This window comes from Lethenteron reissneri, chromosome 9 (assembly GCF_015708825.2).
Source record: "Lethenteron reissneri isolate LAM-NWPU_2019-01 chromosome 9, ASM1570882v1, whole genome shotgun sequence".
Classification (NCBI taxonomy): Eukaryota; Metazoa; Chordata; class Hyperoartia; order Petromyzontiformes; family Petromyzontidae; genus Lethenteron; species Lethenteron reissneri.
The window spans coordinates 2,516,766-2,529,227 of record NC_083787.1 but is presented as its reverse complement, the minus strand read 5'-3'; the positions used below and the strand labels follow the sequence as shown (position 1 = coordinate 2,529,227).

The 12,462-nt window shown below is 45.6% G+C and overlaps 1 protein-coding gene across 1 annotated transcript; it reads left to right on the top strand.

The window, feature by feature from the left end:
• Window positions 1-679: 679 nt before the first annotated feature.
• Window positions 680-11,494, top strand: MTURN (maturin, neural progenitor differentiation regulator homolog). The gene is made up of 4 exons (XM_061548642.1): window positions 680-1,129; window positions 5,859-5,981; window positions 6,787-6,868; window positions 8,990-11,494. Exons 1-4 carry the CDS (start codon window positions 947-949, stop codon window positions 9,025-9,027), a joined length of 426 nt encoding a protein of 141 aa, XP_061404626.1. The 5' UTR covers window positions 680-946; the 3' UTR covers window positions 9,028-11,494.
• Window positions 11,495-12,462: the final 968 nt, after the last annotated feature.

Here is a 12,462-nt window from a genome sequence, read left to right as displayed (position 1 = left end):
CAGATGATTGTCTGCCACCATTAAACAATTGGTAATCAAATATTTAATTTGTTTTCCATAAACAGTGTAAAATTTTGAAAAAAAAATTTCACGAACATTAATTGTCTCGCACAACGAGTCTGTGTGCAAAATGTCAGCTCGATTGGATCACGGGAAGTGGGTTAAAAAAACGACCGAAAGATTTGCACGGTCCTAAGCAAGCAAGCGAACTTAATATAAAGGATTAAAAAATATATTCGCCTTTGGAGAACGCGGGGATCGATCCCGCGACCTTTGGCATGGGAAGCGAGGGCGCTACCAACTGCGCTACTCCGCCACGGCCTGTGGAGGGGTTACGCTCTGGGCTCTTACACTCTGACGTTCAGCCAAAGCCATGAATGCGTTCTATTTGAATATATGTAAAATAATTTTTTTTTGCCTAAAAAGTGTACAATTTTGGGAATTTTTTTTCACGAACGTTAATTAATTGTCTGGCACAACGAGTCTGTGTGCAAAATGTCAGCTCGATTGGATCACGGGAAGTGGGTTAAAAAACGACCGAAAGATTTGCACGGTCCTAAGCAAGCAAGCAAGCGAACTTAATATAAAGGATTTAATAAAGGATTTAATAAAGGATTTAATAAAGGATTTAAAAACCCCATCCGAGGGCTTCACAGCTGCGCATTGCCCACGTTGGTCAGTAGGGGGAGCGACATCACACACGTCACGGTGTTGAAGACGCGCACACGTACAGAGGGCATTGCAGCAGGGCCACCACTGGAACATCTGGCCCTCTCTGCCTCTTCTACCTCTGTGTGCGGCGTCTTCACCGTCTGCCACCAACAACAACAACAACATCACCACCACCATCATCGCCGCCGTCGTCGTCATCATCCATCACCACCACACGGCCGGAGGAGGAGGAGGGCCCCCACCGACCCTCCCGCCTATCCTGAGCGAGGCCCCGATGGAGTTCGGCGCCGTGGTGGCCGAGGCGGAGTTATGGTGCCTCAGCACTCCGTTCTCTCTCTTCGCCTCCGAGCAGGCGGACAGACGGCTCCACTTCCTCAGCGAGCCCGTGGGAGACGCCAGGGCGCCGCTCTCCTTCTGCCTGGCGTGCCCGCAAGACGGAGATCCCAGCGCGCCGTTCGTAAGTTTGCCCGCTTGTTCGTGGTGGCCGCTTTGGCATTGTGTTGATGGTGGTGATGATGGAGGAGGGTGGCTTTTATTTCGTGGGTTTTTGTCTCTCGAGAGAGATGCCGCGGTGACAAAAGCGTTGCAGATGGAGGGGAGGAGACGCCGTGGTCGTTTGTGGTTTGGGTTTATTGCGTTTTGATTTTTGACGGTGGCGCCCCCTCAAGTTGTTGATCTTGAGTGCTTTGCTGGACATCGCCTCGTGTGGGTGCAAAAGATGTGGGCCGACACTTGCGATCATCTCCAGTGCTACCGGAGGAAGGGGGCGCCTTGAGACGTTCGTGGAAGGCGCCTTTTTACAAATAAATGTAAATTATTGCCGTTGTTGTGCTGTGATGATGTGTCTTGTGTCATTTCGCGGTGACGCCTCCAGTTGTTGTTATCTTGTTGCTGGTGAGATTATTTTGTTTAATTCCAATCTCGTCCATCTTTTATCTTCCGATATAACATATTTCATCACGACGCAATCCTCTCATCTCGAATATATTCAAGCCCCATCTTCAATCACACCTTCCCGGGTCGCATCATTCAATGTCACACGTCTTCCCATCTCAAATGTCTCGCATTGGCGAACGGTAACATCTTCCGCAATGGCTCATATTCTGATGTCACACATCGATTCACGCCTGTCTTATCTAATATCTTCCGATTATACACCACCACGAATCGCATGGTATATTATCCCCTTCATGCCATTTGCTCATGTATAGCAATACAAATCATTACCTGTGCGGTAATTTCTCAAAGAAAATCCTCGCTGGGTGTTGGTGCTCATTTTTAAGGAGGTTCCATGCTACATTTGGATGTGTTATCCAACTTCATTAAATGAGTGTCGTAAGCCTCCATCGATGTTCTCCACTGCTTGTACAGTACTACTACTGCATGCACTCTTGTGACCGCGAGCCGATGGCTTGGTGTGTGTTTGTATGGGGTTGGGTGAGGGAACCAGTCATAATATCGATTATATAATAATCTGCAGCCCTTTGTCAATCCCATGCTGAATGAACCGCAGGCCATACTTTACCACGCTTGTCATTGAGGAGCGGAGGAAGCAAAAATGACCGGTTCAGATACAACTCCCCACCGATATTCGTCTTGGTCGGGAGTAGAAAAGTGAGGTCGCTGAGTTCGTAACGCAATGCCCGGGACCACTGCCACCAACTCCATCCCACGATTGATCGTCTTTAATCACTCATTCTAGACTGTAATATATTGCTGATGGCCAGCCAATCGAAAGGTCGAGCTGCATTGTTCGTCACTTGGGCACAACAATAGCAATCGTCCATTGTTTTCATGGATATACTGGCCCCTGTCATGGGAATATGGAACTTGTACCATTCTCTCAGGGCTGTAGAAATTGAGATGACCGCTACTCCACACCCTTTTTTAAAAAGGGAAATCACTCATTAATGTTTTTTTCAGGTATGTAAACATCACCGCATTTGAGAGGCTAGCGAGGTCAATAACAGGTTATGTATGGGGATGAGGAATCGAAAGGCCATGGGTGCAGTCCGTGGCATAGCTATCCAGAGTGTAGGCGGTGCAAGCGCCACTGGGTACATGGCACAGGCTGGTACGCTTCTCCGGAAAAGTGCACGTGTTAAAGGGGGGCTGCCTGAGTGCGGTGTTGCAGATTGTATTGCAAGAATTCATATGCCCGTTATGGCCTATTTGTTTATTTTATCACGTTTTTGAACCTGCTGGCCAGGATTGAGAAACATTCTACCCCACTTTTCACCCCGGGCAACTGGACAGCACAGACGAAGTGTTTCTAGCTTAACATTAAAACTGACAACATATTTAAGAATCACAGTTTAGAAACAAACAACATCTATATTATAAAAAAATGTAAACTTTAATTCGCATAAATGGTCCTCATACTCTCTGGGACACTGTTCCAATGCCCGGCCAGGAAATTTAAAACACTGGGAGCATCACGTGAACACCGTGAGTAAAATGTTATTTACAAATAGACAGCTCTTAGAGTCTCAGACCACTTTTTCAGGAAGATCCTGCGACACTGGAATGTTTGGCCAATTCCATGAATGATTGTTTTGCGTCATGTGGCAAAACAAACAAGAGAACCTGGAGAAATCCCACCACATCCAAGGGGGTGACGTTCAAAGCTCCATGGTGACGGATTCAATATGCAGACCCAATCGTGAGTGGACCCAGTCTCACGAACGTCTTCCACACCTCGCAGACCCCGTGCCCACGGTGCCTGGCAAGCCCCCAAGTGTGAACCAGACTCTAGTGTGCTTAGCTTCTGACACTTGTGCGGTGTTATTTTCTCACTGAAACAGGAACAAACTGACCAGCGTATGCTTACAAGTGGTTATTCTCATTAATTGACAGCATAAGCAGCGGCGCAGCATGGTTGGTATGGGCCCTGGTGCAAGAAATGTAATCGGGCCCCCTGTTTGATTTCTCCCTCCCCACCCTTTGCAGCCTGGTGCCACAGGGCTTCCTGTCTCTCATGGGCCTCCTGGCACAGTTGCAGCGCCTGCTTCTTCCATGCGATCCTAGCGCCCACTATTGGAGACAAATTTCAGTTGGCACGGTCGGGTTGTAAGGGACAATGCAATGCATCTATTATTCAACAGATCTCCAACCCTTCTGTACACTTTAGTGGTGGGAGACCGGGCCGGGCATTGGGTTCCACATGTGGAGGGCTACATTGTGGCGTCACGCCAGGATATTGTTTATCCTTTCCGTTCGGAAAATGCGATTCAATTGGATTGTGAACGTTCTTACGGTTAACCACATCCAATAATCCTAAAGCAGATGCTGAGGGCACTGACCTCTCCAAATGCAATGGGGATTCGAGACGTGGTGGGGGGGACATGTATGAAAGAAAGAGTATTGAGTAGCAGCAAGTAAAGGATGTTATTGTGTGCTGTTTGTATTTCCTAGATCTCCATTTGCAGTGCTTGCTTTCATGTTATACAGTGGATAGAAATGTAGAAAGTTACATAATGTGGATAAAAAAGCCAGTTGAGGGCATGGAAGGGTTTTAATAATGGACTATAAATCTGAGCAATAAAGTGGAAAGATAAGAGCAACAACCTCGAGATGAATTGTGACATGAAAGGATGTCAGTTAAATAAGTGCTGTCACCCCCGTGTTGGGTTTTATGTCAGCCCCGTAGAATTCTAAACCCTTGTTTAATGCTGTTTAAAAAAAAAAAACCTCTTCACATTTTACAGCATCTTTGACACACAATATTAACCAAAGTCATATCCTATGATATTTTCTTCTTTCGCCATAACACCGATGCAACGGCGTGGCTATTGAATGTGCGAGCAGTGCAAACTGCACTGGGGCCCTCGGGCTGGAGGTACCCAGACCACTCGGTTAGGAAGATAGTTTTTACGTTAATTAAATAACCTTCCCTCACCTCCAATTAATCCTTTGTACCTGGGGCCCATGTCAATCAAGATATGCCACTGCACATAAAAAGAGCCATTTCCTACAAATGGCTGTAGTTAATTTCAGTCCCTTGTCCAGCACTTAAAGCCCTCATTCTCCTTGTATTACTTGGCTGCATCACATGCTTTAGTTGCATAATCTACATTGCCTTCTCTGCAATAGTTTAGAACCAAGTGGTTCTTCTAAAGTTTTCAGTTTCCTGCCTTTGTAATTCGATGAATTGTAATGAATTGTTGCGAATCCGCATCACGATTCCATTAACGAATTAAACTATCTCTTCGTCCTCTTGTAGTGCGGTTAGCACCTCCAATGGCTGCAGGGTTTCCCGGAACCTCCTAACATAATCGATTCCTTAAACACTCAATTGTATGCATACATCGATGAATGGATGCACCATAATGTGTGGGACTATGTTGGGGGCAACATGGAACAGTGCGGCAAAATCCATTAAGGTCCTGTACATTTATGCACCCACATTTGTGCTCCCCACCATCACCGATCCGCACTTAACAGCGTGGCGAAGTATGGTCATATAATAACTCCCGCGACCCACAAAGAGGTTATATGCACTCATCACAGGTGTAAAACAGACATGGAGTCAGTTATAAATGTGATCTCAACTGCATCGTGAGCTGAAATTACAATTAACGCCGTGATTTCGGTTCACTATGAATGACGTAAATCACAGCTCTAATTGACCTCGTATGTAACGTATGTGTGTTAAACTTTGTTCGCACCGTACGTGCCCAACTACTAATCTGAGGTGCAGAACAATGCCAACAAACTAAACACCTAAAGCAGTTCTAAATAAATTTTGATTTAAAGCTTTCATGACTGCAGGGATTCATATTCTTGGTTCTTTCGGTAAAGTCACGTAAAGTCACGTAGAAGGAAATAATAAAATAATATAAATATAAAACAATAAAAATTATCACGACGTTTCGACTGCAACACAAGCAATCATCAGGTGTGATGATGATTGCTTGTGTTACAGGTGTGATGATGATTGCTTGTGTTGCAGTCGAAACGTCGTGAGAATTTTTATTGTTTTATATTTATATTATTTTATTATTTCCCTTCTACGTGACTTTACCGAAAGAACCAAGAATACAGTTCTAAATAATTGAGTTTTCAGTCTGGTGGAGAGGTTCCAATCGCATGCGTTACTCACAGCCATGCCCTGTGTGGTGGCCACGCCCGTGTGTTGCCCCCCACCCCTCCCTCTGCCCCCCCATCTCTGCCCCCCCCCCCCACAGCTCGTGTGGAGCGAGAGCGAGGAGTGCCTACGCCTCCTTGGGCCGGCACAGGACTTTGCCTCGTCGTGCCGGGAGAAGACGCTCCGCGAGGTGCTCAACCGGGCCTTCCGTGCACTTAAACCGGTACGGGGACCCGGGGGGGGGGGGGGGGGGTCGCAGGTGATGCAAACGAATGCAGAGTGATGGGGTGGGGAGCAGGCTGCTTGGGGGTGTTTTGTTGAGGCGCTTTGTCAAGATGTAGTGCGGGAGTGAGCGAGCCTGCAGGGGCGCACATTTCTATTACAGAAACTCAAGACGGGAGACACGACATGGTTAACCTTTTGAAATATTGTAAACACTAACAGAACGAGTGACTGCGATGTGCTTCTTGTCAATTGTGCATTCCATTCTGCTCTAGGTGTCGCCCCCTATGTATATGAGGAATATTGCTGAAAAGCCACCACTGTTGTGAAATATTGTACCAACAGTTTTTGACTTGGCTACAAGAATCAGGAAGAGTGGTGGCTGGGGGGGGGAGGGGGTGGTTCCTCTGCCCTCTGAAGCCCCCCAAAAGCTCTAGGACATGGTGGATCCGCAAATTTCTTTGAGGCGAACACGGAGGACGGAGGTCGTGTTAGACCACTCCGTTGAGGTGCTGTGTGTTTTGTGAGCGTAGGGGTGAGATCATTTTCTTCATGGAGGGTCCAACAGGAGTTTTAAACGCCATTGGTGGAGCAAACATTAACACACACACTCGCACCTCAGCCACTTCTGCCACTGCTAGTGGTCAATGCAGTTACGGAAGTGAGAAGCATTCCATGATGACGACAACGGCGATGATGACGGTGGTGATGGGCTAATTTTGAATGACAGGGCGTTGGAATATATTTGGGAGGTAAGATACATTCTAAATGTCCGCCTTGCTCTGTTTCATATTATTGCATCAAAGTTGTTGGGGCTTGCGGAGGAAGAGGATGACGCCTTTGAGGATGACGATGACCTTCCACCAGAATTTGAGGACAAAGAGGCCGGTACGTGGTGTTACAATCGAGCACTCGCAGCTCCATTACATCGTAGTAATTGTGATATGGCCATCGCCACTTAGGCCTGTCAGTAGTCGTCTTGTTATTACTGCCTCCTGCTGACACCTTGTTACCATCGCAGCTCCATTTCTCCATAAATAAGCCATATTTTCTATAACTACGGATAATTCATAATTGGATGCTGCCGTGGTGTGATGGGTAGCGCAATGGACTTCAAATGCAAGGGAAGCTGGTCCAATTTGATCTATGAACATTGAATTAACTATTTTTATTTCACCAGGTAAGGCCCACTGAGTTATAATAGCTTTTGTTCAGATGCGACCTGGCCACAAATGATAGCTAAATGAAGTGGCTTATCATGTGGAGATGTTAGATAAATACTCGAAATGCATGTTTCTCTATACCAAGGGAAAAACCGGAGGACCCGGAGAATGGGTTCACCATGGTTGGTCGATTGGCAGGTTGTGTACGATGGCTACTCCCACCTCTTCCCTAGTCGGTTGGCCAATGTGGAAGCGTAGACCAAATCACCCTCTCGGAGTTCTCTGAAGTTCCCTGTGGTGGAGACCTGTCTTCCAGAAGTGACATAAACAGGCAATTGCAGGGCTACACCTTTACCTATGGATTATTACTTTCAAAATTATACACATTTTCCACCCCATTTGTATTACTGGGATGATTTAAATGTTGCCTCTGTGGTGATGTTACCCAATGTTTGGGACCGCCTGCAGCATGTACCGTGCTGTGTAAGAGCAATCATTCATACACGAAAAACGTGATTATCTCTTGACAGCAGAAAGTGTAATTGTGGCAAAATTGCTGGGTCCTCCCTCCCAGCATGACTTGAATGTTGCGTAACATCACCATGCCGCTTGCATGATAAACCCTACAGCCATGTGTTAGAGCACCACAATTCAAAATATCGGCTACATTTTAGGCAGCGAGTTTGACACACCCTGCTTTCAAATGATGATTATACGTTCCCTACACACACGATACACGCAGTGCGCTTGAGAATCGATTAAGGTTTACGCGCATCGTAAACTAATGCGATTTAGGCTAGTGGAACAGAAAACACTGCACGCACGTATGTTGAATTTCCTTTGCACTATTAATAGTCAACCATGCCAATCGGAAGTGCGGGAAAGGCCAGCAAACTAAACATAAAAATCAGTTATAAAGACGACATGGTAAAACAATTAGAAGGCACAAACAAGATTAAACCAATTGATTCTGGAATCGAAATTCCGACTCCATTGTTGAGAGTATGACTCGTGACATTATCAATGTTTATGCGTTGTGGTTCACATCTTTGAGTTGCATTTCTCAAACGTCACATCCTTCAAGTGTTTGACACGTCACAATGGCTTCTCACTTAATTTACAGGGGCGTCATGGACAAACGGGTGGAGCAGTATAATCGCTTGGCAACTCCTTTTCACAATTTACTGTATTTACCGTGTGTGAGTGAGGAGTAGCGATGCATTTTTGTGCTCGCCGCATTACAAACCCGGCAACTTGAGTTAGATTTCTGGCCACGGCTAACATCGATGGCGAAGTGATATTGGAACCGGTCCTGGGACACTCCGAGATCGACTTTGCCTTAAAAGAATGACCGTACCTGGCGTGGTGTGTAAAACATCAGCGCTGGGGAGACACAGGTACCCAGGCACGGTGCTGGACACACCGTGCCGGCCGGCCTTTGGCACTCGCTAACAGCACTTGCATCAACAGTCTATTAATGTCTGTATGGGGTCTTTGTGTGTGTGCGTGTGTGTGTGTATTACTGTGTGGTGGGGAGCGGTAGTGCAGTGCGCTGCGAACCTGGAGACCCGGGTTCGATTCCCACTCACGGCCAACATCAGTGATGTTTATCTGAACTGGTACTGGGCCTCCCCTAGGTCGACTCAACCTCAAATGAGTACCCGGTGTGGTGTGTACACATCACCACTGGGGAGACTAATGCGGCCAGGCATGGTGTTGGCCACCCACCCCCTCGTGTGCCGTGCCGGCCTTCATAGGTGCTCGCTAACAGCACTTGCCCCTACAGTCTGTTAAGGCTATACGGGGGATCTTTGTCTTTATCTTTGTGTGCGTGTGTGTTTTCCAGAACATCCCAGTTCAGACTTGGGAGAAGACTCCGGTTGAACTCTGAACCACGGGCGACAACACTGTTTGTGGATATTGACATTTCGATTGTGCCCAGATGTTATGGCACTTAAACTCTATATCACCTGCATCTGCATGACCGTCCGAGTCGTTCCGTTTCTTCGTGCATTATTATTTGCACAGAAGGCCAGTAGTTTTTTGGCCATTGAACTGAAGTTGTGGTTTTTAGGGGGACAAAAAAGTGTAGCTTGATTCATTCCGAAGGTCATGAATGAATTGTGGAATGTAGTCGATCGTGCATGAAGGAGGGTGGAGTGGGTGTGTGTGCACGTGTAGTAAAGAAGAATGATCGTGCATTGTGCTCCACAGTACGCGACTTTCTTGCCAAGTGCAGAGACGCCGCACCAACTGAATTAATGGGTTCCCACTGTTTAAAAAATCATAGTCTTCCCTATGCATTAAATTGATCAACAATAACTACAAGCACTAGGAGCATGATAACCGTGTGAGGATGCCGGGTGGCTCAAGAGGTCAGAGTGCCGAGCCAGGACTGCGGAGATCATTGGTTTGAATCTATCGGGCACCCAGCCAACTTTGAACTAGGTTCTCGAGTGCAGACAGAGAGTTAGTGGTCTCAGCCCAGCCACCATTTGTCCGCACGAAAGAAACCCGATCATGTAAAAACAAAAATTGCACTAAATTTTGCTTAATTCTAGCTGTATTGGTTTGACTGTCACGTGACAATCTCATAGCTGAGCTTATGGGAAAGTGTGCCCCCTATCGTGTAAACAATAAAAAGGCGGCTTGAATTTTTTTTTTGGGAGCCCTGCGAAAAATGTCTTGGCCGTTCTCCAACACCCTTGGTGCAGCGCTCTATGAGTTGTCCAAGGGGATTCCTCATCTATTGGCGTGATGCCGATAGCACAAATGGAATTGGGAATTTAATACCAAAAAAATATCCTTTTTAAAATAAACTTTTATACCAGTATAAATTAATCTTAATGGTTCTGATAATGGTTTGTGGACGATGAAGGTAGATATTTGTTTGTAATTATGTGAGGTAGTGTAAAAATGCATCAGTTCATCGATAAACGTTGATGCGCTCACGCTACGTGCATCCAAACGCGAATGTGAATAATCAATGTTTTCGATCAGTATATTTATATAACTGGGTCGGTGTGATCGTGCATCCACTAGAGGCCGCAATATTCAGGGCAGTGTTAAATAAAACATGATTTGAATCTTGAAATCGCCACCACGAGTCATGATATTTCATCGGATCGGAAGGTTAAATTGTTGCACCCTCTAATTGGCATAAATTACCGTAAGCAGCAATGTATAGATCATGGCTGATAATAATAATGATGATTAGTCGTAAACATGGACTTGCGTGGCACACACCCATTCCTTACACACCGGTATGGGTGCGGTGTTGTTTAACTTGTATTGCTATATTCTGACATGAAAAGCATGTGGAACTACTACCTATGAGGTTAGTCATTTCCTGGACCGCCCAAATGTCACGGAGCTTCGACCAAAACATTTCGCTTTTGTTGTGCAGTGATTGTGCTTAAAGCGGGTCAAGCATCGCTGCCCATTTAGTATGCAATAAGATTGATGTGGTGTTCGTTCGCTACCTTGTTACAAATCTGTTATGACTTGTAAGTTTCGCTTAAGAATAGGAAGTAACTGCTACTGTCTCTACACGTGCGGGATAGACACTGGTCTGGCGCTTCAGTCCCCGCAGGATTTAGTTTTTGTCATAAACCAGATTTTCATGCAATCACAACTTCACCTTGGGTTTTAGTTCATGAAATATGGATAATAATTATATTTGCGTAACGATTGTCATCAAGTTTGCCGAGTTATCCTGTAGAGTTTAGAAGGTGAAGGTTTTGGGTTAAGGTTAGAGAGTTGGGTTTAGGGGGTGAGAGTTGGGGTAAGGATTTAATTGGAAATGGGGTTTGGGTTAGGTGCCATGTATGTTTAACTTCTTTCGCTAATCGGAGGTGCGGGGAAGGACAGCAAACTAAACACAAAAGGCAGTTCTTAAGAAATGAATATTAAATCTAGATCTAAAAGTGCATAGCTCCAGTGACTTCCTAATATCGAAAGGGGGAGAGCGTTCCAGACGGCCGCAGCACATCTAAAAGAGCGCGATGCGGTGCCCGCTGTCTTTGTTCGATGGGCTTGCCACAAAATCCGCTGCTGCGAGGATGACTGAAGTTCGCGTGATGATCGACACTGGTCATGCTCAGAGTTTAGGGGTTAAAACGATAAAAGTGAGGCACGGGGGGGTGGGGGGCTCGTGGACATGTAGAGTACACAAGACTGCTCGGCTTGCCACGTACATGCGGGGGGACGGGTCGTGCTGTTGTAGCGATGGGCTCTCTGTTATGCAGTAACATTATTTTTAAGTTGCTTGTTTGCAAAGTAATAAAAAAACACTTGCTTTTAAAAGTGTCCGCTTTATTTTAACAATACGAATAAACGATACACGAAACAAGTTACGTCATCGTTTTAACGTTTGAAGGCGCGCGCTTGTCATCCAATGCGTTGATTTATATCACGTTTAATATATTTAACTCGAACACAAATAGGAATCGTCAAATTTCGATTTAAAGCTTTCGTGACTGCAGGGGTTCATATTCTAGGATCTTTCGGTATAGTCACGTAGAAGGAAAAAAAAAATAAAACAATAAAATTCTCACGACGTTTCGGCCACAACACAAGCAGCCGTCAAGAACAGAGCTGTCGGAAAGACAGCTAATGAGGACGCTGTCTTTCCAACAGCTCTGTTCTTCACCTGAGGACGGCTGCTTGTGTTGTGGCCGAAACGTCGTGAGAATTTTATTGTTACATTTTTTTTATTTCCCTTCTACGTGACTTTACCGAAATATCTTAGAATAGGAATGTACAATATTGGTCAATACACTGTTTTTAAACTCATAATTGCCATACTATATATTTAGTAAATGTTTTCTTTCACGTCCGAATGGCGCAGCGGTTCCCGAACATGAGCTGGGAAAACGGAGTTCAGTGCCCAAACACGGCTATCATCAGTGGCCAAGTCTTCGACGTTCCTTGGCACACACTCCACCCCACAGCCACCTTGTAAACCTACACTGACCCCTCATGCGAAGTTATTGTGATCAAATGACCACCACGAGCCCATACGGCGTGGGAAGGCCTTCATTCAGCAGTGGGTTAACAAATGGGTGTAATCTTAATGTGAAATATCCACACTTCGTATTTTTCCCCCGATCATATCTGCAATGATTTCACGTGGTATCTTGCCAGCCACTAGTGGCCGTTAATATTACACAATCACAATGTCGAAAAAAAAATACAAATTATTCAATTTTTAAATAGTTCATATTCTATAAATCGAATTTGTAGCAGGGAGGGTGGAGGGGTAGAAAGAAGAAGATTCGTTCCAGAACTTAAAAAACACCACGTGGCCAAAAAACGTCA